This window comes from Mirounga angustirostris, unplaced genomic scaffold (assembly GCF_029215605.1).
Source record: "Mirounga angustirostris isolate CCGP_5_RB_7025 unplaced genomic scaffold, mMirAng1.0.hap1 SCAF_13, whole genome shotgun sequence".
In the NCBI taxonomy this organism is placed as follows: domain Eukaryota; kingdom Metazoa; phylum Chordata; class Mammalia; order Carnivora; family Phocidae; genus Mirounga; species Mirounga angustirostris.
This window is the reverse complement of record NW_026991721.1, coordinates 95,017,887-95,045,883: the sequence shown is the minus strand read 5'-3', so window position 1 is coordinate 95,045,883 and position 27,997 is coordinate 95,017,887. Positions and strand designations below refer to the sequence as shown.

General features: G+C 61.5%; 1 protein-coding gene across 4 annotated transcripts; it reads right to left on the bottom strand.

Moving 5' to 3' along the window:
• Window positions 1–46: 46 nt before the first annotated feature.
• On the bottom strand, window positions 47–27,952 carry BCL9L (BCL9 like). Of its 4 annotated transcripts, XM_045894877.3 has the most exons (10): window positions 27,208–27,952; window positions 20,790–20,847; window positions 12,287–12,388; window positions 10,638–11,023; window positions 9,840–9,959; window positions 7,259–7,469; window positions 7,009–7,093; window positions 4,632–6,921; window positions 3,895–4,176; window positions 47–3,462 (listed from the first exon to the last, which is right to left on the bottom strand). In XM_045894877.3, exons 3-10 carry the CDS (start codon window positions 12,310–12,312, stop codon window positions 2,369–2,371), a joined length of 4,494 nt encoding a protein of 1,497 aa, XP_045750833.1. In that variant the 5' UTR covers window positions 12,313–12,388; window positions 20,790–20,847; window positions 27,208–27,952; the 3' UTR covers window positions 47–2,368. The 4 variants fall into 4 exon arrangements, with proteins under 4 accessions (XP_045750833.1, XP_054368226.1, XP_045750835.1 ...); XM_054512251.2 differs by lacking the exon at window positions 12,287–12,388; XM_045894879.3 differs by lacking the exon at window positions 20,790–20,847.
• Window positions 27,953–27,997: the final 45 nt, after the last annotated feature.

Sequence of the window (27,997 nt, the reverse complement as noted above, 5' to 3'; positions counted from 1 at the left end):
AGCTGGGCAGTGGAGGAGCCAGACACGGAAGCAAAAAGGCAAGAGGTTGGATTTTTAATTTTCTCTTTTTAATAAAAAGGCACCTATAAAACAGGTCAATTACAGTACAGGCAGCACAGAGACCCCCGGAACAAGCCTAAAAATTGTTTCAAAATAAAACCCAAGAAGATGTCTTCACATATTGTATTTATATATTTATATTTATATATATATATTTATATAATGGTACAAAATGGCTGGGGGTATGGCCATGGATGGAGGGACGTAGGCTGGCCTGTGGAGTTCACCTTGGAAAGCTAGTCGGGTGGCGGAGATGGGGCAAGAGGAGAACGGGGAGGACACTGGGCCCTTTGCGGTCTGACCCCTCTCTCCTCTGGGCAGGAAACACTTAAGAGTCAGTTTGGGGAGTCTTGGGTCGGGGCGGGGGGGCTCATGGGCCCAGGGCCCAGGTTGAGGCAGGGTGGGCAAAGCGCCTGGCAGGATGGAAGGCGGGTGGCCCCCAAACACAGGTGGTGGGGCCCTGGCCCCGGGGGCCCCAGGGAGGTGCTGGGGGAGGCAGGAGCCTGCAGCCAGCCAGCCCCAGAGGAAGCGCTTGACCTGGCTGACGGTGGACTGAGGACAGCACCAGACTGGGAAAAGTGGGGCAAATTCCCTTTGTATCACAGCTGCCAATGTTAAGGCCAGACCCTGCAGATCAGGAAGCCTGGGGACGGGGCCATGGCAGAAGACACCTTGTCTAGAAATGGCCCTTGGCCCTGGAGGCAGGGCGCAGAGGCCAGGGAACTGCCCTGCCACCTCACGAGGCAGGAAAGGAAGTGAGAAAAGGAGAAGTGTTTTACTCCTGGGGCCAAGGGGGCAAAACACTGAGTCTGTATGGCTTCAGCTCTGACCAGAGGCAGGTGGGGAGTTCTGGGAAAGAGCAGGGCAAGCGAGGGGGTCGGCAGTGGCTGCACCCGGGCCTGGGCAGGCACAGAGCCCTGAGCCCCGGGCAGTGGGACCTTGCCGGTGAGTGGGCAGGTAGGATGCCCCGTGCTTCTCCATCACTTTCTCTAATCCATCCTCAAAGGGTGGAGGCCGGAGGGAGACAGATCTACTTAGCCAACCCCTTTTCCTTCCGCCTTTGGTGAGAAGTGGGTAGCAGTGCCTGGAAAAGTCAGGGCCCGGGGGTTCCCTGGACCATCTGGGCCGCGGTGCGGCGCCTCCCTGGCCCCGCTCAAGGGGCCGCACAGCCTCCACCCCCTCCTCCTTTCCCTCATCCCACATTGGGGAGGAAGGACTTCAAGTTCTGGCTAAGGTGTAGCAGCAGGGGACGCCAGACATCCATAGCCGGGAAGCCAGGGCCCCGGGTCACGGGTCACCTGCGTGGGGCGAGCATGCATGCCCGAGCACACATTCTCCTGCATTCATTCAGCAGCAGACAGGCTGCTCTGGGGGGGGCGGGGGGGGGTGTCTCAGCCCGGAAGGGGCTCCCCAGGTGGAAGCCTGGGTGGTCTGACCTCCGTCTAGGTGTGGGGTATCTGTCGGTTCCCCATTTGAGGAAGGGGCCGGAAGGGTGTCCTTTCGGACCCAGAGGCACGGCAAACAGTGGGTGCGTGTGTCGGACTGCGTGGTCCTGAGTCCAGGGGAGTGGAAAGGGGCAATAATTTGAAGAAGGGGCGGGGCGGGAAGGGTTTCTTTTCACTTTTCTTTTTTGCGACTTCTATCAAAGCACAGATACAGGACACATACACACCGGCACGAAAGCGCAGCACTCTATTTACAGCTGAGGTTGGCACCTGCCCCCCTGGCCAGCCGCCTGCAGGGAGGGGTGGGAGAGGGGGTCAGCCACATCAGCAGGCAGCGGGGATGAGGCAGGAAAAGACAGAAGGAAAAACGGGTGGGAGCAGAGAAACCAAGAGGAGAGTGAAGCTCCAGCAACACACAGGGCCGAGGAGGAGACAGCCGCAGAAAGGTAAGGGACAGCGTGCGGAGGCCTCTCCTCTCCGCCCGCTCTGCCCCCAGGATTCTCCCCACCAGGGGTCCGCAACAGGACTCTGAACGCGGAGCTGAAGAGGGGGAGGGGTGCCGAGAACCAGGGGAGAGAGAGGCTCCACGGGACTGGGGAGGGGCGGGGGAGGGGCAGTCCCTGCGGCCGAAATGGAACCCCAATCCCAAACCCCCCACCCCGCCCTGCCACTTCCCCCCGAAGCTGCCAGCACACCCGGTTTCCACAAACGCCATTCCCCACACAAGTCCCTCCCACCCCCTCCACCCCACCCCCTGACCCAAGGCCATCCCAACACTGGAGGGGAAGAAACTTCTTTTAAGGTTATCATATTTGCAGTATCGCCCCAGCGCCAGCCCCCCCCCCCCCCGCCCCAGGGGACCGCTAGAAGGGCAGGTTGGCCATGCTGCCCGGCGCCGGGAGGTAGCCCATCTGGCTGTCCAGAGACACGCTGCGTTGCCGCAGCGGGTGGGACACCATGAGGTTCTGCTGGGGCGGGGGGCCCATGAGGGAGCCCTGCGGGGAGAGCATGTGGGGGGCCTGGCTGTAGACCTCACCCCCCACACCCCGTTGCTTCATCAGCATGAAATTCTGCTGGGTCATGAGGCCTTGTGGCGGGGACATGACTCCCTGGTGCAGGCCGTGGGGCACCATGCCCTGCTGTGGGGGCACACCTGTCCTGCCCAGCAAGGACATCTGTCCGGGGTGGCACATGGACATGTTGAGACCCCGCTGGACGCCCTGCTGGCCCGGGAGGTTGGGGGGCCGTGAGGGGGTCTGCTCCGCCATCATATTCTGCAGGTTCATGAGATGCAGATTGGGGGGCTGGGCCTTGGGGGGCTGGTTCTCGCTCTTGGGGAAGTATTGGAGGGTGCTGCTTGGCTTCTCAGAGGGGATGATCCTCGATAAGTCGAACTCAGGGATCCCCGTCGGGGTGGGCCGGATCACCTCGCTCAGCTCGGGGTCATTCAGCACTGATGCCACCCCAGGGAGCACGCCTGGGGGGTAGGCGTCGCCCATGCGCCCAGCCATGCCTTTGCCCATCAGGTGCTGCTGAGGGGGCATGGGGCCCGGCGGCTGGCTAGGCAGGTCCTCTGGGGGCAGGGGCATGCCCGAAGGGTAGTGCTGCTGCAGGCCAGGCCCCCCGCCCCCACCGCCGCTGGGGGCCATGGCACCATGGGGCTGCTGGAGCCGAGGGGGGAAGGGCATCATCTGGGAGGAGCCGGGCACAGGGCCACAGGGGGCATTCAGGGAGTCTGGGCCCCCTGGAGGCAGCATCATGGAGTTTTGAGGGGGCCCTCCTGTCCCCTGCGCATTGGGGTGCAGTGGAATGTTAGACCCCAGAGGGGTAGGAGAGGGCAACATAGTAGGTGGGGGTTCATGGGACAGGGGCTGCTGGCCTGGCAGGTTCATGCCCATGGGGCTCTGGGCAGCAGCTGAGTTCAGGTGCATCTGGTTGGGCTGGTTATTGCTGATCCCTGTGGGGAGAGAGAGAAGGGGGTCAGGAGCTGTGTGCACCCAGCTGGGGGAGGCTGCAGGACTCAGTTCTTCCCCACTCCCCAGCCAGGCTCATGCCAGGAGGGGTGAGGGCCTCCACCACGGGCCTGTGCTGGCTGCAGGGGCATGGACTTCAGGCATTCAGGTTAGAAGCCAAGAGACCCGAGTTCTGGCCCAGTTTGCCGTAGGCACATCACTCACTGGATGTCAGGAAGGCCACTCGGGCGCCCTGGGCTTGGTTTCGCTACATGAGAAGTGGGAACCTGACCCGGGACATCACCCCCCCACTCCCAGGGCCCGCTGGGAGCACATGAGAGCCAGCGTAACCACAGGAGTGACTGCTGGCCGTGGCAACTCTTCTCATGCCCGGTGCCCACACCAGCTCTTCTCCCTGCGGCCCTCCTGCCTCGCACCTGGCCCAGAGCCCTGCGGCGGTGGTGGAGGGGGGAGCAGGGGCCGGTCGGGCAGCAGCTCGTCGTCGGAGGTGGCGATGGTCTTGATGGCGTTGTGGTAGAGCGGGGTGGAGCTGGGCATGGCGTACTTGGACATCTGGGACATCATCAGTGACAGGGGGTTCTGGGAAGGCGTGGGGTCTGGGGAGGAAGTGAATGGCAGGCTGGGGTTCATGAGGCCGCTGGGAGGGTTGGCGGGAGGCGCTGAGGAGTTGCTCCGGGGGCCGCTAGGCGGGAGGGCACCTACAGAAGCGGGGAGACAGAAAGAGCGGGGGGTGACTGGGGAGGGGAAGGCGAGTTTGGCTGCTCACATGGTGGGTTAGGGAGAGGCCAGCTCCCAAATCTCCTGACTCCTCCAGGCACACCTCTACTCCACTGTCCTGCTCAACCCATTACCACTCTCGCCCACCCGTCTTTGAGCAGTTCCTGCAGCCTCGGGGCCCCCAGACAGTGGAGAGAGCCCAAGTGTGAACCCCTCCAAATGCCTGGGAGAGCCCCATGGCACTCCCTGTGGGAGCTCACGCTCAGCTGCTGCCATGTGCCCCTCAAGCAGAGCCATCCACCTCTGCACCCGGTGTGGATGCCTTCACGCGCTCGCCTGCCCCGGCAAGAACACCCCTCCCCATCCCCCTGGAGATTCCCAGGGCCAGCGTCCAGTCTCCACCCCACCCCCCACCGGCCTGGCCCAGCTGACTCACCCTGTTCTATGCTGCCCAGGGTGGTGGAAGAGTTCATGTTGAGAGGCGGCTGCTTGTTCTGGGGGACCCCAGGGCTGGGCATGGCGGTCTTGGGCGAGGCGACCCAGCCGGGAGAAGGCACCGCCACGGAAGGAGACTTGAGCCTGCTGGGCGAGCCAGTGGGCGAACGGACACTGAGGGAGGAGCTGAGGACCTGCGGCGACTTGAGAGGTCCTGGAGGGTTGGCCGAAGGCAAGGGCACCATCTGTGAGGGAGTCTGGGGTGACTTGAGGTTGGCGGAGGGTGAGGTGACCAGGGGCGAGTGCACCTGGCTAAGGGTGGGCGACTTCAGGTGCCCCATGCCTGGCGAGCCCATCTGATTAATACTGATGGTGAGGTCTGAGGGCCGTCTGCCCAGCCCCCGGTTGGGGGCTGAATGCACGGACCCCGGAGGATTAGATGCAGGGGGCAGGGGCATGTGGCTGAGCCGGGTGGTGCCCACGTTGCCCATGGGCATTGAGCTCTGGTCGGGACTGAACATGTCTTGAGTATTGCCCATGTCCTGGGGCATGGCTTGGTAGGGCCCCTGGCCCCCAGAGAATCCCTGCTGGCCCTGGTTGGGGAACTGAGAGGGCATGAGCATCTTCTGTGGGCCACCCATCATGCCACTGCTGTTCTGGGCCCGCACCCGGGCCATCTCTTCAGGACTGAGGCCCTGCGGCCCCATCATGTCCCCTGGGCCCCGCATCTTCTGTGACATCAGCATCTGCTGCTGTGGGGTCATCTGGACGTTCAAGTTCATGTTCATGTTCATGTTCACATTCATGTTCATGTTGAGGTTGCCTGGCCCCATGGGGGGGTCCACCTCTCTCAGCCCAGACTGCCCCATGGGGGGACTCAAGAGGCCCCGGCCTCCACCAAACTCCATGCCCATGGGAGTGCCCGCCAGGCCCTCGCCACCAGCCATCTGCCCAGGAAATATGGCTGGATCCATCTGCCGGTGTGCCTGCATCATCCGCTCCATCTCCATGCCCTGCCCCATGGCACTGCCTGCCATGCCCAGGGGGCGCTGCATGCCCATAGACCGCTTCTCCAGCAGCTGGTGCCGCAGCAGCTCCTCCCGGACCCGAGGGGTCATGAATCGCTCTGCTTCAGCCTGCCCGCCCGGGTAGGGCACAGCGTTCTGGGCAAAATTGCTGGGCCCCCCCATGGGGGGTAAGTCTTCGGTCCAGCCCATACCCGGCCTCACGGGCCTCTGCATGGCATTCATGGGCACCTCCATGGTCATACCCTGCATGCCTCCAAAGCCAGGCACCCGTTGCATCTGGTTGCCTGGGAAACGGGGGCCGGGAAAAGGAGGTCCGCCCCGGAGCTGCATGGGATCTTGGACATCCATGGGCCCTCGCAGCTGTGCACCCATGCCGGGGGGCCACTGATCCCCAGGCTTGCTGTGGTAGGGAGGCGGGGGCCCCCTCACCATCATGCCCCCCATGCCCATCATGTCCTGCAGAGGGCGGCCCCCGTGCAGCCCGATCTGCTCCTCCTTCCGCCGCTTCTCCTCATAGTACTCTTCCTGCAGCTTGCGCCAGGCCACCTGCTCCGGCGTCAGGCTGTCCTGGCCCAGCCTCTGCATCATCATGTTCATCTGCTGCCCCATGTCCCCGCCTGGGGGGTGGCCAGGCACTTCGTGCTCCAGCGGGGGGCCCCCCAGGCTCTGCGTCTGTGAAATCATAGACTGCAAGGGCTCCTCGTACTTTTTCAGCCCACTGGGAGGGGCCGTGGGGGCCTGCTGGGGGGCAGGAGGGGCTTGTGCTGGTGGTCCCCCCTCGCCGGCTCCTCCCGGGGGTCCCTTGAGGAAGGGCTCGGTCTCCCCGCTGCGGAGCAATAGCCGCTCAATGTCTCGAAGCGTCTGGAGGGAACGCTCCCGGTGCTCCAGCTGCTCCTTGGACAGGCCTTCAGAGCCCACCAGGCTCCGCTGCCCGTTTCCTGGGGGGGCAGCGTCCCCGAGCAGGGCAGGGCCGGGGGCACTGCTGGGGTCTCCTCCAGGAGGCAGCGGGTTGGTGGTGGTGGCGGCCGTCGGGGTGTTAGGGTGGGTGCCCCCAGTGCCACCGCCTGTGCTGGCTGCTCCCACCGAGTTGGGGGTCAGGTCCTGACTGGCGTCCTCGGGGGGACCCTCAGACGGCAGTGCGGGCGGAGCGCTGCCGGGGGCCGGGGGCGGCGGCGGCGGCAGTGGAGGTGGCTGGGACTGCGGGGTGCCTGCTGACGGCGTGCTTAAGGGTAGCGGCTCTGGGGTAGGTGGCACTTTCGGGGTCTGTGGGGGGACAGAGGCAGAGCGTGAGACAGGGAAGGGGAGGCACCGGCCAAGCCACCCGACCGTCCTCAGAGGCGCCACACTCACCTGGTCCAGCTTGGCCCGGGGCACGTTCTGCTGGTGGTAGGCGAGGATGGAGTCAGCCCGGCCCTGCAGCACGGCCTCGGCAGCCCTGCACAGAAGGGGCAGGCACGAACAGCTCAGGGAGGGGGGCAGGAGGGAACCCTTGCCCTCACCCGACCCACCCCAACTGAGCCCTGGCCCCCTGCAGACGGAACACTCAGGACCCCAGGCTGAGGGGTGCCGGGTAAACGGAGGCCCGCCCTGAGGCACTTACGTGTTGGCCAGGTGGGTGGTGAAGACATACACGTACTGTGAGGGAGGCTTTCCGGGGACACCCCCACCCCCGCCCCCAGGGGCGTCGGGCCGAAGGCCCGGCGGCGGCCCATGGGGGGGTCCCGGAGCGCTGCTCTCGCTGAGGGGCAGTTGGGCGGCTTGGCCAGGACCCAGCTGTGGGGCCGCCATGGCTGGGTCTGCTACATTACAGTCTGCACGAGAGAGGAGAGAAACCCAGTAAGCGGCCCAGATTCAGAAAAGAGAGCCAGCTGGTGCTCCCCACCGCCCCATTCCAGAGATGCCCAGGGATAGACAGGCTCAGGCCGGCCGGGCGATCTGTTGTCCCACTCTGGTGGTACGTGTCTGGTGTCCACACTTACTTGCCCTAGACCAGTCTTCGACCCGGATGGAAATTGTGGGGACCCTAGGGAGATGCAGGAGAGGGGAAATGTGACCCTTACAAACAGGCTCCCCTGTGCCTGGCATCTTGAAGGACACTCATAGACGTGATCCCATCTGACCACAACATCCCTGGGAGGAAGGTGTCCTATACTCTGCTTTAGAGAGGAGGAAACAACTCTGGAAGGGTGCCGTTTCTCACCCACGGTGACACAGCCTGTCAGTGCCAAGCCGGGGTTTGAACCTGGGCAGGGACTCCAAAGCCCTGCTTTGAGCCCACGCACGACGGGGTGTGTGTGGGTGTGTGTGTACCCGCGAATGCTCTGACCAGGTGAGGGGAGAAGGCCAAGAGGCTGCACAGATTGATGAGTCAAACGATGAATGGTTTTGCATTCTAGCTCACAACTAACGGACTTTGTGCCCTTATGAACAAGACAGCTCATCACTTTAAGCCTCCGTTGCTTCGTCTATAAAATGGAAACACTAACTCCCTGCTCTGCACAGCAGGGCAGGTCAAAGAAATCTATTTTTACAGCAACTTCAGAACCATGTCGCCAACGAAAAAAATCCTTAGAAAACAGAGTTAGAGAAGGCTGGCATAGTGGGTGCCCTCCCAGGATAGACTGACCACCCTGAGCACTGAGTGAAGTTTGTTCCATGGTCAAAAAGTGGATTCTAAGCCCGAGTCTCAAAAAGATCTACGCGCGGTCATTAACGGGACTAGGTAAGTCAGCGGACCCATTCCCATGCCAAGAGAAACAAATTTTACAAAAAATAACAGAGCCAAAAGCTTTGGGGGCAGAGGGGGCCTGAGAGCTGGCCTCCGTGTATGAGGGCTGTCCTGGGAAGAGGAAGGTGCATACTCCACACACAGAGCTAGGACTCCCAGGTACAAGTTAGGGGAAGGAGGCAGGCTTTATTCGGATAAGGAACTTTCTAGTACAAGAACAGTAATAAAAACTAACAGTGTTCTAAGTGTGACGCGTATGGATTCATTTACTTCTCACACCAAACCTGTGAAGAAGTCCATTTCTATGGATGAAACTGGGACCCTTTCCCAAATTCACACAAATAGTAAACGGAAGATCCAGGATATAAACCAGTGGTCTGACTGTAGAGTCCATGCTATAAGTCGCTGCATCGGACTGCCCCAGACTAAGAACTCTTCGAGAACGTAATGGCAAGTACAACGGAAACAGGAGCAATGGATGCCTTAGTGCTGGGGACGGGATGTTAGCACCTTCTCCTTCGTATTTCCCTGTTTCTTCCAACGTTTCTACATCCTGGCGGTCTAATGTTATAAAAGCGAACTGGGGTGGTGGGGGGCTGTGGGTCCTGGGAGGCAGTGACCACCCCCATCTAACACTGACGGGTTCAGTGAGGCTCATAGACCGCCAGTCCCCTGGGGGGGGGCACCTGGGACCAGAGGACCTTTAAAGTCCCAGCCTGCGCGCCCCACCTCCAGGGACGTGGTCCGCTCCTCCCACAAACATCTGCTCAGTTGGCTTCCTTCTCTGGCTAGTTCGGTCTGCACTGAGTCGTCTCTCCCCTCCAAGAGATGTAAGCTTTGAGGGAAATCACCCAGTAAATGTGTGTGGGCTTCTCAAGGGCAGGAGAGCGTCAGGTTCTCCCCATCACTTGAGCAAGGCCCAAATACACTCTGATCAATAAAAGAATGAGAGGAGTGGGCATCCACCCACACCCACTCCTCATCCTGGTGAAGCACGCTAGGCACTTGCCAGGAGTCAATTAGAGGTTGGGGAAGGGGGCCAGAGACACAGCCAGGCTTAGCCAGACTTTGCGAGGCTGAGCCAACAGTCTGGCTCCCAGGGATGCAGGACCCTCGCCACCCTCCCTCCACTGACCAGTAGGTGGCAGCAGAGGCCAAGAATTCATGGGAGGAGGTGTAGGCGGTGTGGCCAGGAAGGGCCACCCCACATCACCTCTGTCCCTCGGAAGAGGGGGCCACTGAGCACCTGGAAGGCAGGGGCTAAGCTGTCACGGCACAGGGAGGGACAGAGCGACAGGTGAGACAGGAAAGAAGTAGCCTGGGCTCCTCACCCCTGCTCCTCGCTCAGACTCAGCGCTCTAAAGCCCTAAGTGAGGAGAGGGAGGCTCCCCCAGGGCCGCCATCCCCTGGGGGCACCATGGGCCACAAGATCCTGGCATCAATGGGCACTCACTGTGGGTGGCCCCAATGGGCTTGTCGTCCTCCTCGCTGTCGGGTCCTGAGCACCATTCGTCCCCACTGTAGGGCTGCTTCCGCTCCAGCACACACCGCCGCTTACTCCGGGGAGCCACCTCTGCCCAGCCAGGACAGAGCGGGCACGGGTCAGAGTGAGTGCCCAGAGGCCCTGTCCCCCTACAGCCAGGGTCTCCATGGGCCCATTCCCTCAGATGCCCCACCCCAAGAGGGCACTGCCCAGGCCACGGCGGGCACTTTGCCAACCCTTGGCCCCCACCACACCATTTGTTTCTGATTTCTCTCTCCAGCCCCACTGCCTGTCTCCCTTCCCCCACCCAGCACCAAGTACAGCATAATCCCCAACCACAACTGGTTCTAATTAGGGCTGGGGGGGGGCGGTGAGGGAGGGGAAGCCACTGCTACCCTTCCAGGCCCCAAAGCCCGCTCAAAGGCTCCCACCAGCTGGGACGCCAGGAGGTTCCTAAGAGGTGTGTGGGTCTGCTCCTCACCCCAGAGCACCTCCCTCTCCCCCTCTTGAGAGGAATAAGGCTGACCGGAAGCCCCATCACGCTGTGTGGCCCCTCCGTGGGTGGCACCTAAGGATGAGAAGTCCCCACCCTGGCCACCCCTACTCCTGAGAGAATGACCAAGTCGATGGGTATAATGCGGGTAAGAGAAAGGTGACCCTGCACCAATGCTGGAGAGGAGCAAGGGACACGGATAAGGCAAGGGGGGCAGCAAGCTTGGGCCTTGGACTGGAATATGTCGGGGTCTTGGGGATCAGGAAATGGGGTACCTTTGGCCTCTGAATCCAAGGATGGGGTCCCAGCCTCTCGCTGCTCTCCAGAGTCCACAGACACGCTCCGCTCCCTCTTCACCTTGCCCTTGAGCGAGCTGAAAGGGGGCACCCCTGCCTGGGGGTTCTTCAGACTTGAGTTGCTGGGTGAGATCTGGTTGGCCTTGGCCCCATGGCTCCCCGCCCCCACGCCCTTCGGGCCCAGGTTGCAGGTGGGTCCTTGGTTCACATTCTGGTGCTGGGACTGGGCCCCGCCATTCCCTGTCTTGCCATGATTGGTCAACTTATTTTCTGGGTGCATTGGCTTGGCTGGGGCTGGGGGGCAGTGGCCGCGCGGGGACAGCGGCGGGCTCCCTGGAGCTTCTCTCCTCCTGGGGTGGGGTAACCTGGGACAAGGTGGGAGAAACATGAAAGGTTAATCTTGCTAGGGGCCTAGCGTGCCTGCATTTTAACTGCCCCCACCCTGCCTCACCTAATGGTAGTGGAGGTGGGGGCCAAGGAACATCTTAAGACCACCAGCTATTCCCTATCTCCCTCTGTGGTTCCTCAGACAAGGGCTGATGCCTTTTCTCCACCTTGGGAGTGAAGATAGGGCAACCCTCTCCACCTCTCAGACCCCACAATTCAAGTGGAAACCAGGTCCTTGGGTGGCAGAATCCACCCCCACCCCCAACATCCATCAGACTGCGCACCTCCTCCAGGCCAACTCCCCTCCCCTAGCACCTGACCAACACTTGAACAACCTCTCTTTTAGGGTTTGCTGTCTCCAGTCTCCTTCCAAGGTCCTAATCCTCAACTTTCATGTGCCCCAACACCAGCAGGTAAGGGGCACAGGACCTGAGGGTCACTGCTCATGCCCCAGCCCCATTCCCCTGGGGACGTGGGGACAAGCACACTGGAGGGTGGTACCCACTGGTCCAGACAGCTCCTCAGAGCAGGAGGGGAAAGCCTGAAGGGGGTCCACCGGCAGGCCTGGCAGGCAGGCAGGAGCAGGAGGAAAGGGGGAGGGGAGCGGTGTGTGGAGCCGACTGGAGCGAAGCTGGAAGCCAAGGATTCCTGCAGCCTAGGCTGCGGGCCCTTTAAGCTCCAGCCCGCTCCCCCCACCGCCTCCCCCTCCCCGGAGACCTATTAATAGCCGCTGGAAAGATCACATCACGGGAGAGGATATTTATCCCCCCTCATTCCACACCAGCTCAGATTTATTTCAGCTCTGCTGGCCTGCGGCTGCCGCCTGGCCCTGTCTGCCGGCTTCTCCTGGGGAAGGGGAGGGAGGCAGGCACCGCCCCTCCCTCCGGCTCCCACCCCAGCTAGACTGAGGCCAGAGGGCGCCACTGGACCCGACAGTGGGGTGGGCAGGGGTCTGCTCAAACGGCTTTCTAGGAGGCAAGGGCTGGAAGGGACTAGACCAGCAGGCATAGCTGATTGCCAGTGCCCTCTGTCCCCTGGGCCCAGGCATTAAGGCTGTGGGCTCCTGCCTCAGGGCAGGCCTTCCCATTCTGACCCCCCCTTTAGCCCACCGGTGGCCTTGGAAGCCAAGTGCCCATAGGGCTCACTCCCCAAGCCAGCACAGCTCAGCCCCATGATCACTGGGCCCTTCCCTTCCCCGCACTCCACACACACACTTCCCGCCCTCCACGACACCCACACACCTTGTCTTGTTAGCCAGGATCCTCATGGCTCCCACACACAGTGGGGCTACGGCCCCTGTGCGTGCCCAGGGCCCAGCCAGGTACTCGGTACTGGAGCACGGACTGCAGCAACAAGCCCCAAAGAGAAAACTTGTGACTTGGGGAGGGGGTGTAAGACGGGGAGGGGAGAAGGGAGGACCCAACAGCCCTGGGACTAGGGAGCTAGACAGGGTAAGGTGGGAATGGAAAGGGAGGACTACTAGGTGGGGTCTCTATCCTAGAGGCCGATTGTATCCCCATCCCTCCCGCACCTTACCCTCAGGGAGCTTGCAGTCTCTAGCAGGCCCACCCCCCCGGGCCGCAGAGGCAGAAATCACTAAAAGGATAGGTTGCAAAGGCGCCCGCGTGGGGCGGCCGTCAGGTCTGCTCTGGCCCCCTGGGGGACTCCCGCTCCCAGGCACGCCCCTCACCCCGGGTGGGGAACTCCTCACGCCCCGCCCCCCGGGCGCCCCCCGGCGCGGAGGCGGCCGGGGTAGGGGCAATGCCCCGCCCCGCCCCCAGCTCGAGGCCTAGCCCGTGCCCATTCCAGCAGGCCCGGGCGGGCAGCGAGAGGCCTGGCGGGGCCCCGGGGCTGCAGCTGGGCTCTTCTGGAGACCAGTAACGCTGGCTCAGATTCCTTCCCCGACCGCAAGAATGCAGGAGCCTCCCCTCCCCCCCCGCCCCTGCACCCCACCCCGCCCCCTTCGGCAGAGCCCGAGCGGAGAGGCAGAGCGAGCGAGGGAGCCAGCGAGCGAGCGAGGGAGCGGGAGACGGACAGGACTGCAGCGTGCCTCGCCGGGCCCCGCACGCGCCGCACGGACAGACACCCGGCCAAGTGCGGCGAGGGGCGGGGCGGGGCGCGGGCGGCGGCGGCGAGCGGAGGTTCGGCCTAGCGCTGGGCGCCGCCTGGCAGGGGCTCCGAGACCCACAAGCACCGAACTCTGACTCACACACACTCACAGCTCACACGTGGACGGGGAGACAAAGACACGCACGGACCCCAGGAAACTAGAGGCGCGCCCACGCCGACCCGCGGAGGTGTGCTGGAGGGCGAGGGAGGCGCTGGCCCAAGCAGGAGCACGGAGTCGGCCTGGGGCCCCCGCAGACGCCCAGGCTGCCCGACGGCAGAGAGGGAGCGCGCCGACTCATTGAGCGGATGAAAAGACTGAGGCCCGACCACAAGGGAACCGGAGAAAGTTGAGCCTGGTAGTGACAAAGGAACACGCGCGCGCACACACAGACACGCGGGGCCGGAGATACACCAAGAGACTCACACAAACACAGAAGCCTCACCCAACCGCCCCCTGCCCGGCCCTGCCCTCCCCCGCCCCACCGATCGGGGTGGGGGAGGGGAGGAGACTTGGGCCCAGCCTCGCCCTCGTGATCGGCCCAGCCAGACACGGGTGCGCACTCTCGCCGCTCCCAGCAGGGCTGCTGGAGGCTGGGCTGGACCTGGAGGCGAGCTCCCCACCTCCCCCCCCACCCCCCTGCCCCGGCCCTGTGGAAGTCTAACCCTAAATTAACCTCAGGCATATTGGCCTTCCCTGCTCTAGCTCTGCCTCTGGGAAGAGAGGCTCCTCAGGGGAAGGTTCCAAAGTCCAGGGCCCGGCGGGGAAGCCTCCCTCGGCCAGCCCCCATCTCCTGCAACAGGTTAGAGCAGAAGCAGTTAAGAGCTGGGCTGGAGAGGGACCTGGGCTTAGGGACAGGCCTGTGGCTGACGCGTCTCACTCAAGTTCTCACCTTCACCACCGCGCGGGTCCTCAAAACTACCCACCACCTGAAGGGACAGTATTATTATCCCCATTTCACCAGGAAGAAACTGAGGTGTGGGAAAAGGGAGCGACGTGCCCCTGGGTCATGTGACCATTCCTGGGGTGTTTGCCCGCACTGCAGTGTCTCTCATCTGAGCCTGCACCAGAGAGGTGGGCTTCCAGCCACGGGGCCCGCCCCCTGTGGGGCAGAGGGGCAGGGCAAGGGGCACCCACTACCTCCTGTGTTTACAGCTTCAAATCTTGGGACCTGTAATAATTTGGAATGGGGCTGTTAGGAAATTAGTCCTCTCCGGCGTCCCCAGTCTGACCAGGGCTCCTCCCCAGAAGAATCTTGGAGTGGCCCTCCCCTCTCCGACTCCACCCCCTCGTTCCCACCGGGCCGCAGGGCGAGCTGAGTCAAGCACAGATGAGTCAGGACTTTCCCATCTCACACCTTCCCCCTACCCCTCAGAAGTTTGCCCCGGCTCCCAAAGACCCCCCTCCTCCTCTACACATTCAGGGCACCCCCGAAGACACCTGGACGGCCTGGGGATGGGGGAGGCTAATTCCTGGTGGGTGCAGTTTTTCACCAGTGAGTGAAGAAGGGGGCTTCCCAGCACCCGAGCAGGAACCCCTGGGATGAGTGAAAGGAAAGGCATGGGACTCTGGGCCCATTGCTGGGGTTCCCTCTTAGAGAGTAGGGTGGGGAGTGGCGACTTGTGCTCACAAAAAGGCTTCAAGAGTCACCTGAGCAAATGGTCAGGAGTACAGGCCAGGAGGCTGTTGAGACAAGAGCCTGAGATCAGCTGCTTCCCCATGGTCTTCCCTGGGGGGTTTGGGGGGAGCCGGTGGACCTGACCTCGGTGGGGCGAGGGAGATCAGGAAGGCTTCCACGGATGCCTTCAGTGGATGCTCAACAGAGAACTGCCACAGGTGTAACGTGCATTCACACGCCGGTGGCAACCCGCCTATTTCCAGCTGCCCCCCGCCCCGGGAGCCCCTGCTTGGTTCACCAGCTGGCTCACCGGCCTCATTGCCTAGCTCAAAACCACCCAGGAGAGGCAGTGAGAAAATGGTTTGGAGGCTCCATGCTCCCCAGTACGGTGGGCAGACACCTCTAGAGAGGAAATGGGCTGTGAGGGCCCTCCTGGAGCCATGGGGGTGGGATTATTGTCCCCTGGCTCAAGGAGGTGCAGCTCCCAAGACAACAAGGGCCGGGGCCCTTTTCTCCTGGGTGTCAGGACTTGGTCCCTAGAAGCTCTCCTCTACCACCCAGGTCACTTCCTCTTCCTGAGGTGGTGACTCAGCCCAGTGGGGAGGTCAAGGATTCATAGCCCAGCAGGAAATCTGCTCAAGGACCAAGGTATTGCTCTGGGACCCTCTACGTGGGGACTCACAGGCTCAGAGGCCTTCTCCTCGCCCTGGTTCCTAGCAGCTCTCCCCACTTCCCCCCACCCCACCTCTTGCCAAAGGAGACCATGCAAATCAACAATTTTGTCTGGTTGACAAACCACCTCACCCCACCTGCAGCCCCAGGGTGATGTCAGGCAACCCCAGTCCTGCAGTTATGTGGGGACTCCTAGTCCCAGACTACTCTAGTCTGGGGTCTCTGAACAAGGTGCTTCTGGGGAGAAGGGGGGGTTCTGCCCATTCTGGGGCCCACTGTCCCCTCTGGAGTCTGCAAGACAAGTGACAAGGCCTAGACAAGCTTGAAGTCACCTCACTTGGCTCCCTCAGCCAGTGCCAATGTGTCCAGGCCTTGGGACACAGTCATGCCTTGGCAGTGGGGTGCCCCCAAAGGCTGCTGCCCAATCCCTGGCTGCTCCCTCCCTCGGGGGGGAGGGGGAAGAGAGGGTGGGGGGCACAAGGAAACAAGACAGGGCAGGAAGCCCAGGCAGGCGGCGGGCACTCTGGGCCAGGCACAAACAGCCAACACAGGAAACCACAGCCCACCCCCGCCCACCCCACCCACCCAAAGCTCTGGGAGAGAGGAGCTGCCAAGAGCCTGGTACCCCCAACCAGGGCAAGGGCCCAGGGTTAGCCCAGGGCAAGGCAAGAGCCAGAAGTTCTTTTCAGTCCTCTCTCTGCCCCAGACCCTACCTGGGGAGGGGGAGAGGAAGCCAGGCTGGCAGGGATGGTGCTGCCTCTTTAAATCCACCGAAATCCTGAGCTAGGCCCAACCCAGCTCTGGTTTCACAGGAAGGAAAGGCGCTCAGGAGCCAGTAGGGCAGGCGGTGGTGGCTGGAATTAGCCCCACCGGCCCAAATATATCTGGTCTCCTCCTGCCACCCCACTGGCACTTCCTGCCCCTGGCACCTGCATCACGGTGGGGACGGGAGAGGGTCTAGGTGGGAGACCCCAGTCTCTGGAGTGGTCCTGTCGCTGGGTACACGTGGGCGGAAGGTGACTTCCCAAAGCCTGGAGTCCCCGCAGGGAGGAATGGGCAGGGTGGCTCCCTGTGGGCCCTCACCTGGCCTGTCCTCCAAGGGGTTAATCTGGCCCCTGTTTGGGGGGGTGGGTAGGGGTGGCCTAGGAACCTCCTCCAAACTGCCTGGCGGCCGGGAACAATGGGGCCATTGTGGGAGGCCTGGAGTTGGGCAGACTGCTGGCACAGCCCGCCAGCGCACCACGGGGCGGGACCTCACCCAACGCCCGGCGCTCCCCCAGGTACCACCAGCGGCAGACACGTCCTCCCAGCCCCCTCACCTCGCCTGCCCGGCCCAGACCCCTGGCAGCACCTGGAGGGCCCTCCAGCTCTGCCCACATTGACACGCAGGCGGCCTGTGACCCTGCAGGAAGCAGGGGCCTGTGGGCCAGGACGGGCTGGGGGTGGGGGCTGAGAGACAGGATGCGTGCCTGTGATCCTCCCGCAGGGAAGACAGGAAGGCCAAACGGGGTTTCTGGTGTCCATGCTGGCACCCTCAGGCAAGAAGGGCTTAGGGGATTGTGAGACCAGGGACAGGCAGGGTCCCCTGCCCCCAGGCCTCCTTTCCCACACTCATTCCAGAAACCTGCTCCCTGAGGAAATCCTGCCCCAGCAGCCTCACCTCCTGGGGTTGGGACACGGGCAGTGCAATGAGGGCTGGGTGGGCAGTCAGGCAGACGAGGTGCCAATCATATCCCGCCCTGTCTGAGCTGGGGGACTTGTCCCTCTGAGCCTGTTTCCTCATCTCCAAAGCGAGGGTAAACGTATAGGGTGAGATACTCAGTGAAACCATCTCACAGAATGCCTACGACATACTCAGCCCTCAAGAAACCACCTCTGGCCATGATGTCCCCTTCTTTACCCCCTGCCTGCCCCCCCCCCCCCGATTTGTGGGCATTTGGGAAATAAAGGTGGGCATTTGTCCTTGGAGTATCCAAGGGAATGGGGCCCATGGACATCATATAAGGGGTACCGAGTACAAAGACTTGGCTCTTCCTCTGTCCTCCTAGAAGAGGCCAACTCCCTCAGCTAGCTCTCCCCTGGGCATCACTAACTTTACTGACATACACTTGAACCCAGAGTGTGAACCCAGAAAGCTGGGTTCCACTCTCTTAGCTTCAGGTGTGAGTCTCAAAACCTCAGGAGGCAAGTGAAAGGGGGTTTCCCGTCAACAGTGGCCCGCATTCCCCCAGCCAGGCAGCCCTCTCCCCGCCTGGCCCCTTGGCAGACTCCTGCAGGGTTTGGGCTGGAGGAAGCTGGAGCCTACTTTCTTGCCACGCACGTTCTTAAAGAGGGAAGGGTCTGAGAGGGCAAGACAAGCTACTGGCGCAGGAAGTTCTAGAAAGCAGGGGTCCAGGGAGAAGACCTATCCTCTTCTCAACTGGAGAGGGCTGTCCCTCTCAGGGTGGCTCCACAAGCCCCCAAAGGGTTAACAAGGCCCTAAAAATAACCTGCTCCCAGCAGGACCCCCCCAGCCATCTGTTCCCATTTTCTCCTGTTCACATTGGAACATCTGAAACCAGCCCCAGAGCCCCAGCCCGATCCCAAAAATAGCCCCAGCCTGCCCAAGGAACAGGCCCCAGGGGCCGGGCCTAGGCGGCATGGCCAGCACAGCAGTGAGGCATGGCCCAGGCCAACCCTGAGCCCTCACTTTCAGGCCCATAGAAGGGAAGTGTCCTCTCTGGTTCCAGAAAGAGAGGATGCATAGAGCCAGGGGCTCCAGCCCACCCATCTTGGTACCAGGCCAGAGAAGCTACCTGCCAGCCAAGCCCAGGTCTCAGACACAGGAGCCCTGGGATCCCAGACACTTCTGCCACATCTTATAATCCACTTTCCCCTGAGATTTGGATAATCACTCCCCCAGAAGATCCAAACCACCTGTCTGCAGAGCTCCCCTAGTTGTGGGCACCCCATCCCTGCTGTCCACTCCTGGGCTCCTCATCCAGAGGTTCCCAAGCCTCAGCTCCTGTATTATCCCATCCCCCATGCCAGGACCTTCAGGAGCCCTGCTCACCGGTGTCCCTCGGCACTCACCCTGTCCCAGGGGCACACAGGGCTGAAGCAGAACTCTTTCCAGCACTGCCCACACTTACCATGCCGCCCACGAAAAGAGTCCTCTGGCCACTGTGGATGCTGATATGACCCCACCCCTCCTCTGGGCTTCAGGATGCCTCCTCCCTGCCCATTTGTGTGTGGCAGGTGCCAGGCATGCCCATCTGGGCTTCTATACATATCACAGGTCTGGGCACTGCTCTGCCACACTCGGGGAAAATGCCCAGGCAGAGGGTACAGGGAATCCAGGGGACCCTGGACCCTGGGGCAACCCTAACAGCTGCCATCCATGTCACAGCTCCACACTGCCACTGTTCTCCCCAAGGAAGGTCCCTGACCCCTTAGGCCAGGAAGGAGAGGAGGCAGCCAGTTAAGCCATTTAAGGACAGAATGTTGCGTTCAGCCTGGTGAAAGAACAGAGCAGCAGGGATGGAATGGTGGGAGGGGTGCTAAAGTTGATCTGAGCCAGCAGCCTGGGGGAGGGAGAGCTCAGCCTGAGAAGTGCCGGCAGACGGGGAGGGACATGTCCTAAGTCCCCCCAGGCCCCTCTGCGGGCCTATGGCTATTTGGTGAACCTGCAACCAAGATGTCAGCTGGCTCCAACAGTGGGGAGACTGAGGCAGCGAGAAAGTGAGTCTGGAAGGGTCTTAGAATCTAGGAGTCTGAAGTACTGGAAAGGTTGTCCCCACCCCACCCCACCCCACCCCCAGTCCTCCCACCGCCATCAGTTCTTCCCTGCCAAAGCCCCCCGGGAGTGGTGTTAGGAGTCCCTGCAGAAAGTGATGGCTAGGAGCGAAGAGGAGGCTCTCTACCTGCTACTGAGCATTTATTCCATCGCATCAGCCTGCCCTGAATGCTACACACGCAGGATCTAATTTAATCCTCACAACAGCTTCTACACGAAAGTACTTTTATGATCCCCCACTTTAAGGCACAGGGAAGTTAAGTAACTTGCTGAAGTTACACAGTCCAGAATGAGAAGAGCCGGGATTTGAACCCAGACATGCCAGCAATTGGGTTCCTAACCAGTTTGTGAGACCAGTTCACCCTGAATCAGCCCTCTGTGCTCTGACGATCTCTCATGGTGCCCCTCACTCATTCCACATACACTCCCTCCAGGGCCGATGTGCCCCAGGTCCTGGCTAGAGGCCAGAGTTCCTGCCCAGGGAAGAGATCAAAGAGAGGGCACCACCCCCCGCCCCCTCAGCACAGATGCCCTGAGAGCAAAGTTCTCCGGGGGAGCCCCCAGTCCTACCCACCCCCAATCCGCTACGTCCTCACCCATCCTGGTCCCTAATTGTCGGAAGGGAGCCAGGCAAGTTACCATGACAACAACACAGGGTCCCTGCTGAGAGAGACAGTGGGGGGGGCGGCTGCTGGAGAGGAGTCTGCCGCCCCTCTCACTCCCCAGGTGGGGGTCAAAGGTCAAGTGGGACTCACTAGGGAAGGGTGGAGTCCAGCCCCTGCCCCCACACCTGCTCAGCCACACCTGTCACTGCTCCCCACTTTTTTCATTGCCTGAGTTGGAAGCAGGACGACTTCCTCCCCGTCCCTGAGGGGTAGTGGCCTCCGGCCAGGGAAGGAGGGTGGGGGGATTAGAAGCCCCTCCCTCCCGAGGACAGTCTAAGAGACGTGCCTCCTCCCAGTCCTCAGCCTTCGGCAGCTTTCCCTAGTCGGCCCAGGAGCCTACAGGCGTGTTTGTTGTGAATTCAGGGAGTTGTTGCTAAGTAAGGAAGGAGGGGAGGGAGGGAAGGAGGGGGGTGGCAGGAGGGAGAGGGAGAGGGAGAGAGGGAGAAAGGGACAGAGAGAGAGAGAGAGAGAGAGTGTGTGTGTCTAAGGCCAGGGCAGAAACCACATTACGGCGGCTGGTAGCCACCCTGGCTTTGACTCAGCCGGCGGAGGCCAAAGCCAGGACAGAGCGGGGCAAGTACTTGGGATGACCAGGAAACCGTACCTTGCCCTCCAGGGGTGATTGGGCAGGAGCTCCCCACCTCCCAGCCGGGAAAGATTCCAGCTCAGAAAGGGCCAGGGACTTTCACTGGAGCGGCGCTTTAACCCTTCCTGCCCCACCCCCACGCCCCAGGTTGCAGGTTGTAAGGCGGTTCGCTCCCCTCCTCTGGGGGCAGAAGAATGAAAGGAGAAGTGGGGGCAGAAAGCCAGGAGGAGGGCGCCCAAGACAAAAAGCCAAGCAGGAGACTGGCAGATGAGAGCAGCGAGAAGGCTGCGGAGGGCACACAAAAGCACAGGGAGCTCTCACCTCGGGAGTACTGTGTGACGGGCTCAGGCTCAAGGGTGTGGTCTGGGAAGGGGGCTCCCTGTGGAGAGAGGGTCACAGCTAGAAGCCCCAAGCCAGCAATCTAGGCCCCTGCTCCTCCCAGAACCCCAGTCCCTCCCCCAACATGTACACCACATAAACGTGTATACACACACACACAGCCTGCAGCTCCAGGAAGTCTCTGAGCTACTCGGACACCACCCCCCCAAACACACACTCCAGGACTTCTGTGGATTGGCTGGGAGCCAGGCCTGACCCAGCTGCTGCACCACACTGCTCCCCCTCCCTATCCTGGAAGCAGGAAAGGAGAAGGCACTGGAAGATGCCTGAGAGAGAGAGAGGCGGGGCCAATGACTCCCATGACCTGGCCTGAGGTCCTGGGGGAAGGGATGGATGGGGAGACCGGAGGACCCTGGCTTTCAGTGCCAGCCAGCCCCAGGGCTATCCTATGTCAGAGAAAAGAATGGTGCCTCTCCCACGTCCCTGTGTGGTCCCTTTGGCTACACCCCTCATCCCCCAAAGACACAGAGTCCCCACCGGCCTGGGGTGAGAGGATCTGGCTTAGCAGTTCAGTAGGACGGGGGGCTGGGTGAAGCTCCCACAGGCAGGCAGGAGGGAGGCTGGTGGCTGGGCTCAGTTTGTACTGGGGGTCAAAGGGGAGTTCTTTTCCGAAGAATTCTGGGAGAGACGCCAACTAGAGCAAGCTGCTAACCACCCCTCCCTCTCTCTCTCTGCACTGGGGGCAGCGGGGTGTCCCTGCCAACCAGACTTAACCCTGTGCAGCCTGTGTTAATCCTGGGCCCAGGATGGGGGAGTTGGGTAGGAGACCTCCAGCTGGGCTCAACTTCCAGTTCAAGGGGGCAGGTGCAGGGTGTCTTCTGCCAGAATGAAGCTGGTTCCACATAGCCCCATCTGGTAGCGCCCTGCCCTACCGCCACTTGGGTGACTTTTCTAGGCTCATCTCCTGAAGGTGTCTGCAGTGACGTGTGTTTGCGTGTCTCAGAGACAGAGATTGAGAAACAAACTGAAAATTCCTTGCCAAAGCCCTCCCCTTGCTGGGTCACTGAGCACTGTACCAACCTGTGCCTCTAGCCCTCCCTTCCTCCCACTGGGACCAGAGGCCACGGGCAGCGGGGGGGCGGGGGGGGGGGCGGGAGAGGAGGGACAGCTTATCCTCTGCCTGTCTCCTGCTGCTGTCTCCACAGGCCCTGGACTCCTACAAACAGCCCCTGCCCGGGCCCTCTTCTTCTTCTTCACTGATCTGACCCAAGTGCTTCTAGAGGAAAGCATTCAGTTAGAGCCTGAGACCCCAGGATGGGAAACTGAGTCATAGTGAGATTATCAGGGGTCCCAGTGCCGGAATCCCATGCTAACATAACTCTGCTATCACCACCCTCACTTTGGCAACAAACAAACAAAAAACAAAAATGCACCCCCCCCCCAGCATCCTCCCCCACTGCAGAACACTGTCTAACTGCAGAATGAAATTAAACATGAAGGACTTCCCAGGATCCAGGCTACCATGGCAGCTGGCCCCACCCCAAATGCCTCATATTTCTGGGGTGGAACATCACCCCCTTAGGATTCCAGCCCCGTCTGTCTTCTGTGAAGACTGGAAATGTGAATGTCTTGTCTTGTTTTGCTGTCTGCCCCTAGCTAGAGAAGTCAACTTTCCTGAATCTTAAATGAGCCGCCAAGCTCCCAGGTCTGATGTGGCTGGCCTGTTCCTCATCCCCAGTGAAGCGAATGACTGGGGTGGAGGGTTAACTCCCTTTCCTCGCCCTTCCTTTAGGGCACTAGCCTCTCTATGGTCAGCCACCACTGTATCATGAGGTCAAGAAGAGGGTGTTGGGACCCCTCAAGCTGTTGGGTGTCTGTGAGAGGCAGAGGAAGAGAGCCCAGCCCAGGGGGGACAGTTTATCCCAAAGTCTCCCCCTTCCACCACTTTCTCTCCAAGGACCATGGAACTGCCAGAAGCCTTGGCCCCACTCCAGGAAACCTCCCTATCAAGGGACAGAGGACTCCATGTCCCAGGTTGCTGCAGGGAGACCTATGACTACACACACCAGACATACTCAAAGGGAGGAGGAGAGAAGCAGAAACAGGAGCAGAGCACACACGCACATAAACTCATCAAAGAGACAAAACCCCGGGCATACACACTCCTCAGAGACATTCCCCGGGATGTGCAACTGAGACACAGACACGATTCCCAAAGATATACATCCAAGACATCTATCTCCTAAAAATAACCCCAAACTCCCTAAGAATGCCTCAAGACCCATAGAGGCTGCCATGCTCCCAGAGAATGAGGAGAGCTCCAGAATCACAAAAGACATAGGCCAGTCACACAGAACTGCTCATAGACAGAAGATGCACCCACACTGGGATACACATGCACACTGGCTTGCACGCGCGCACGCACACACACACACACACAGTCATATGCACGTGGCTGAATGTTAGCACTCAAACTCACACACACAGACCCTGGCAATGCACAGCGTGAGGTCAGATTAGAGGACTAAGTTCTGGGCTAGTGGGGAGGAGGGGAGTCAGAGGGGGGTGGAGAAGTACTCAGGGATTTCAAAACAATCTTGGTTTCGAAATGCTGGAAATGCTGGATTCAGGGCCATTCCCAGCTGAAGCTGGGGGTGGAGAGTAAGGGGGAGGGGAAGACAGACCAGCACAGGGCCACCAGCCCTTTGGGGGAGGGGGTGGGACAGAGGGAATCTCAGCCCCCCAGGGAGGGGAGCCTAGACGAGACACCAAGGTTAGGAGGGGGAGGAGGTCCAGGGACAAGCAGGAAGGGCCTGGGGTGGAAAGGAGGCAAAGAAGGAGAGGACTCTGCTTTGGCCACTGAATGAAAAAGAAAGAAGGCAGGGGAGGCCGCCCTTCCCCTCAGGAGAGGAAGAGGGAAGCTGCCTGTGCCTGCTTCCCCCATATATGGGCGGTGGTCAACACCTTCTCCCCTACAGAGTAGCACCCCGGCTCCCCTTCTCCACCAGCTAGCAGAGCCCCAAGATGGGCCCCAAACTAAGGGGTCTGAGGGGGTGGGGGGACAGCAAGGGCCCTCAGGGCTCAGAGATCCTCCGTGGGACCCAGGACTCCCCATACTCAGAGCAAGGTGGGAGACAGCTCCCTGGGAACCAGGGGCTTCCCTCTTCTTCACCTGGGAGGGGGGCCTTTGGGGAGACTGAGGCAGTACAACATACCCCCACACCCAGGAAGTCACCCCTCCCCTCCCAGGGCAGCAGAATGCCCTTACTGCCCCTCCCCCAACCTCCAGGGACAGTCTAGGCAGTTCTCTCCCAGGGAGGGGAGGTCAGGCCAGGCTGGGGGTGGGGCTCTGGAGGCCTGGCCCTGGCACCCAGCAGAGGAAATTCCAGGCTGTAACTCCAGGCTGCCTTTAGGGCCGCCCATCCAAGCGACATGCAGCACCTCAAGAGCACTAATATGGGGGCCTTCTCCACCTAGCCCCTCAGCTCCTAGCCTCCGGCTACCTAGCCCTCCAACTGGCCCCAGCCCAGCTCTGGGTAGTTAAGAGGACAGGACCTGAGGAAACTTAGCACTCTCTGGATGAGCCTCTACCAGACCCATCCTGGCCCCTTGGCCACCCGAAGCCTCCTTTTCCCAGATCCCTGGGGGCAGCCCCTCCAGTGTGGCTATGGTGGGCAGCTGCCAGGGCTGGCAGGCAGGGGCACAGATGCCAAGCTGCAGCAGCGAGGCGCTCAACAGGTTGAGCCAGTCCCTGGAACAGCCAGCCCCACCCCAGGGAGAGCAGGCCTGGCAGAGTCTCCCTGCCCGCGGCACCCAGCCTGTACCCGCTTGGCTCCCACGGCTGCCCACTTTCCCACGCTGCCATCCCCCTCTGTCCCCTCCCCCCAGGTCAGCACCCGGGCAGTGCCCAGGGCTCCTGGCACAAGGAAGGGATGCCATTTCCCCATCACCCCTGGGTACCCAGGCTCTTGGGGGTGCCTCACCACCAGCAACCAAGGAGCCCCAGGTTGAGTAAACATGGCATCAGGACAAGAACCCAAAGTGCCCCCCACCTCCTTGCAGGCTTTTCTGGGAAGTCCTGGGAAGCCTGGACACTCAGACACCCTGGCTCCCCGCAGCTGCCCCATCCTCTGGGCACTGGGGCAGAAGTTCAGCCTGTGGCGCCAGAGCCAGTGTGGGGGTGCCCCCAGCTCGGGTCTTAGACTCCCTGGAGGAGGGGCTGCAGAGCTGGGTGAGTGCTGGCTCCTTCCACTCTTGCCAGAGCGGCTGCTACCTGCAACCCTGGTCCTTTTCTTCCACCCCACTCCTGGGCTATGCGGAGCTCCATCCCAGCCACTCCCCCACAGGCCAGCATCCCCCCCTTTGCAGGCATCTCCTTTAATCTAAAGCAGGTGCCAGGCATTCCAGCCCTTGCTGAGTCGACACTGCCACCCACTAGGTCTCTGCCCAGAAGGCTACTGCCCTGCGTGTTCAGGGACGCTGAGTCTCCAGCCCAGGGCTTCTGCTTAACCCAGGTACCCAGAAGCTTAACCCAGGAAGGACCCAGACAGAGGCATGGGTGCCCAGCACAGATTCAATAAGCAAGTTCACTAGGCCCCACACTACCGCTGTTGTGCTAGTCCCAGATTTCTGTGTACCACCAATCCTTCTTCAGGACTCTGTAATCTCTTCCCACCTTGACCCTCAACTCCAGGAATTAGAGACTCATTTTGAACCTCCACATGGACCTCCAGAACCCATCTCTAGCCATGGGGCCCCTGTTATCCCAAGCACAAGAGTTACCCTGGATGGAAGATTATAGGTATTCTACCCCTAACCAGTGCCCTTTCAAACATTAAACTTCCCCCGCACCCCCACCCCTAATCAGGAGCAATACAGGTAGGCAGAGAACCTCTAGAGGGAGGTGGCTAGAACCTGGCCTTCCAGGCGTGGTTCTCCAAGGCCAAGGAGCCTGATCACCTAGGGGAGGCAGCACCTTCCTTCTCTACCAGATTTCCCTTACCCCTCACCTTCCTGGCCCATTCTCACTGCATCCTGAGGCTTCTAGCACCAGGCACCTTATAGATGGTACCAGAAAGACAGGGCCTGATCATGCTCTTCCCCTGGGGCCATGAAATCGTGGTCCTGACCCAGAGAAGGCAAGACTGTGCTAGGGAGCAGCAGATAAGCCAGGCCCCACAGAAGTGGCTGCTCTCTGGAGAGGCTGAGGAGTGGGGAGAACAAGAGGAGTGGAAGCCCACCCACCCTGGAGGTCATAATCAGAGCGCTGCCCAGAGGCATCAGTAGGATTCCAGCAGATACAGTGTGAAGACAGCTTTCCTAAGTAAAACAGGAAACCAAGGCCAAAGATCAAGTGGGCCCTGAGCCCCTATCCCAAGGCTCAGTCACATGCCCAGCTCACCTCTCCCAGAGCAACACTTTTCCTCCCGGCAGCAGAGCCCACCCCCCCACCCTCGCCCTGGCCCCGGCCCGGCCCCGACACAGACACACACCCCAAGCAGCAGACAGACTCAAGGAGGCGGGAGGAGGGGTGTCAGAAAAACCCGGAAGGAAGGAGGCTGGACAGACAGACAGAAGCAGATCCTGGCTTCACTGCTCCAGAGAGACACCCTCCAGACTCCCAGACTGTGAGGGACACTCTCGTTCTCAGCAACCCGGAGGGAGAAGGGGAGAGTAGACTTCAGTGTCTCCTGAAACCAAATTCCAGCAGCCCAGGAATAGGACATACTCCAGACAAGCAAGAAGGTTTAAGTCTCACTTCTCTTCCTCATATTCCTCCTCCAAGAGCTCCCCCGGACCAAGGCAGGGGGAGCCTCCCCTTAGCAGTGCAGGGACACCTCCAAGGAACTGTGTGACTGCCCCACCCCCCCAGCCAAGCCCACAGCACTGAGAATCCTTGGCCGGGGAGACTCCTCCAGTCACAGCCCCTCCTGCTCCTAGGCACTGCTTGGGGGCAGAGGGTAACCCCAGCAATCCCCAATCCTAATGCACCTCCTTCTGGAGGCTCCCATTAGCCAGGGAAGGAGTGCTGGGGTGCTGAGACCCAAGAGGTTGGTGAGCCTGGGAGGGGGACTACATCTCCCAGAAGCCCCCAGGGCAGGGTTGCTGCTCCAGCTGGCCCAAGGCCGGCCTTGTTCTCTCTGCTAGGGTGGCAGGGTCCCCTGGCTGCCCCTAAGCCCTCCCCCCTGAGCTCTGGGGCTGCCAACCTGACTGGGGGCCCAAGAGTAGCCACCACTAACCCTGGGGGCGTCCCCCACCCTTTAAACAGCCTGGGGGTGCGTGCCAGAGGGCAGCAGACAATCAGACTGTGTTCCCCCTCCCCAGTTCAAACTGGATCTCCCTCCTCGAGCCTCTGCCTGCCTGGCATGACTTTCGCCCTCGGCCCCAGCCCACCCCTCACCTCGCGCGGGTCGGGGGTCCTCACGCCAGGCCGGAGCTGGACGCCATGACCAGGTCAGGGTCGGTGACTGGACTGGGGTCCTCCGGCTTGCCAGTTGGAGGTGCGGAGGGGGGCGGGCAGGCGGTGATCTTTTGATCCTGGACGCCTTGATCTCAATACCAGCCCGGCCCGGGAGAAGGTCTCCGGGGGTCGCTGGGCGCCTGGGTTCCTGCCTCCCAACCGCCGAGCATGGTCGTGGGCGCCGGACAGCGGCGGGAGAGCGTGCACACCCGCCTGGCCCGGGGCTCGGGGCTGGGGTCTCGGCCCCGAACCTCACGGCTCCGGCTCCTGCTCCTCCTCCCTTCCTTCCTTCCTTGCTTCCTTCCTTCCTTCCTTCCTCCCTTCCTTCGCCTCCTCCTTTCACTTTCTCCGAGGCCCGCGGGGACGGCGGGCGCGGGGCGGGGAGGGGGCTGTCTGGGCGCTTATTGTTGGTCAGACGCCGAGGGTCCGGGTCGCAGCCCCCGGGCGGCGCGGCGCCGGGGGACCCAGGCGTGCGGGCGTCCGGCCGGCTGGCTCCGGGCGGCGGCAGTGGTGCAGCGGCCCCGGGTCCGGGGCATGTCCGGCCACTGGCTCCGCCGCGCGCCGCCGCCTCCCCGGGCTCCCCTGCGCTGCCGGAGCCTCGCTCGCCCCTCCACTCGGCTCCTCTCCCCAGCCTGAATAAGCATCGGGGCTCTCTGGCTGCCTCCTTCTGCCTTCATACCAGAGCCCGGAGAGGCCCCTGTCAAAATAAGAGCTCCCCCATCTCGCTCGC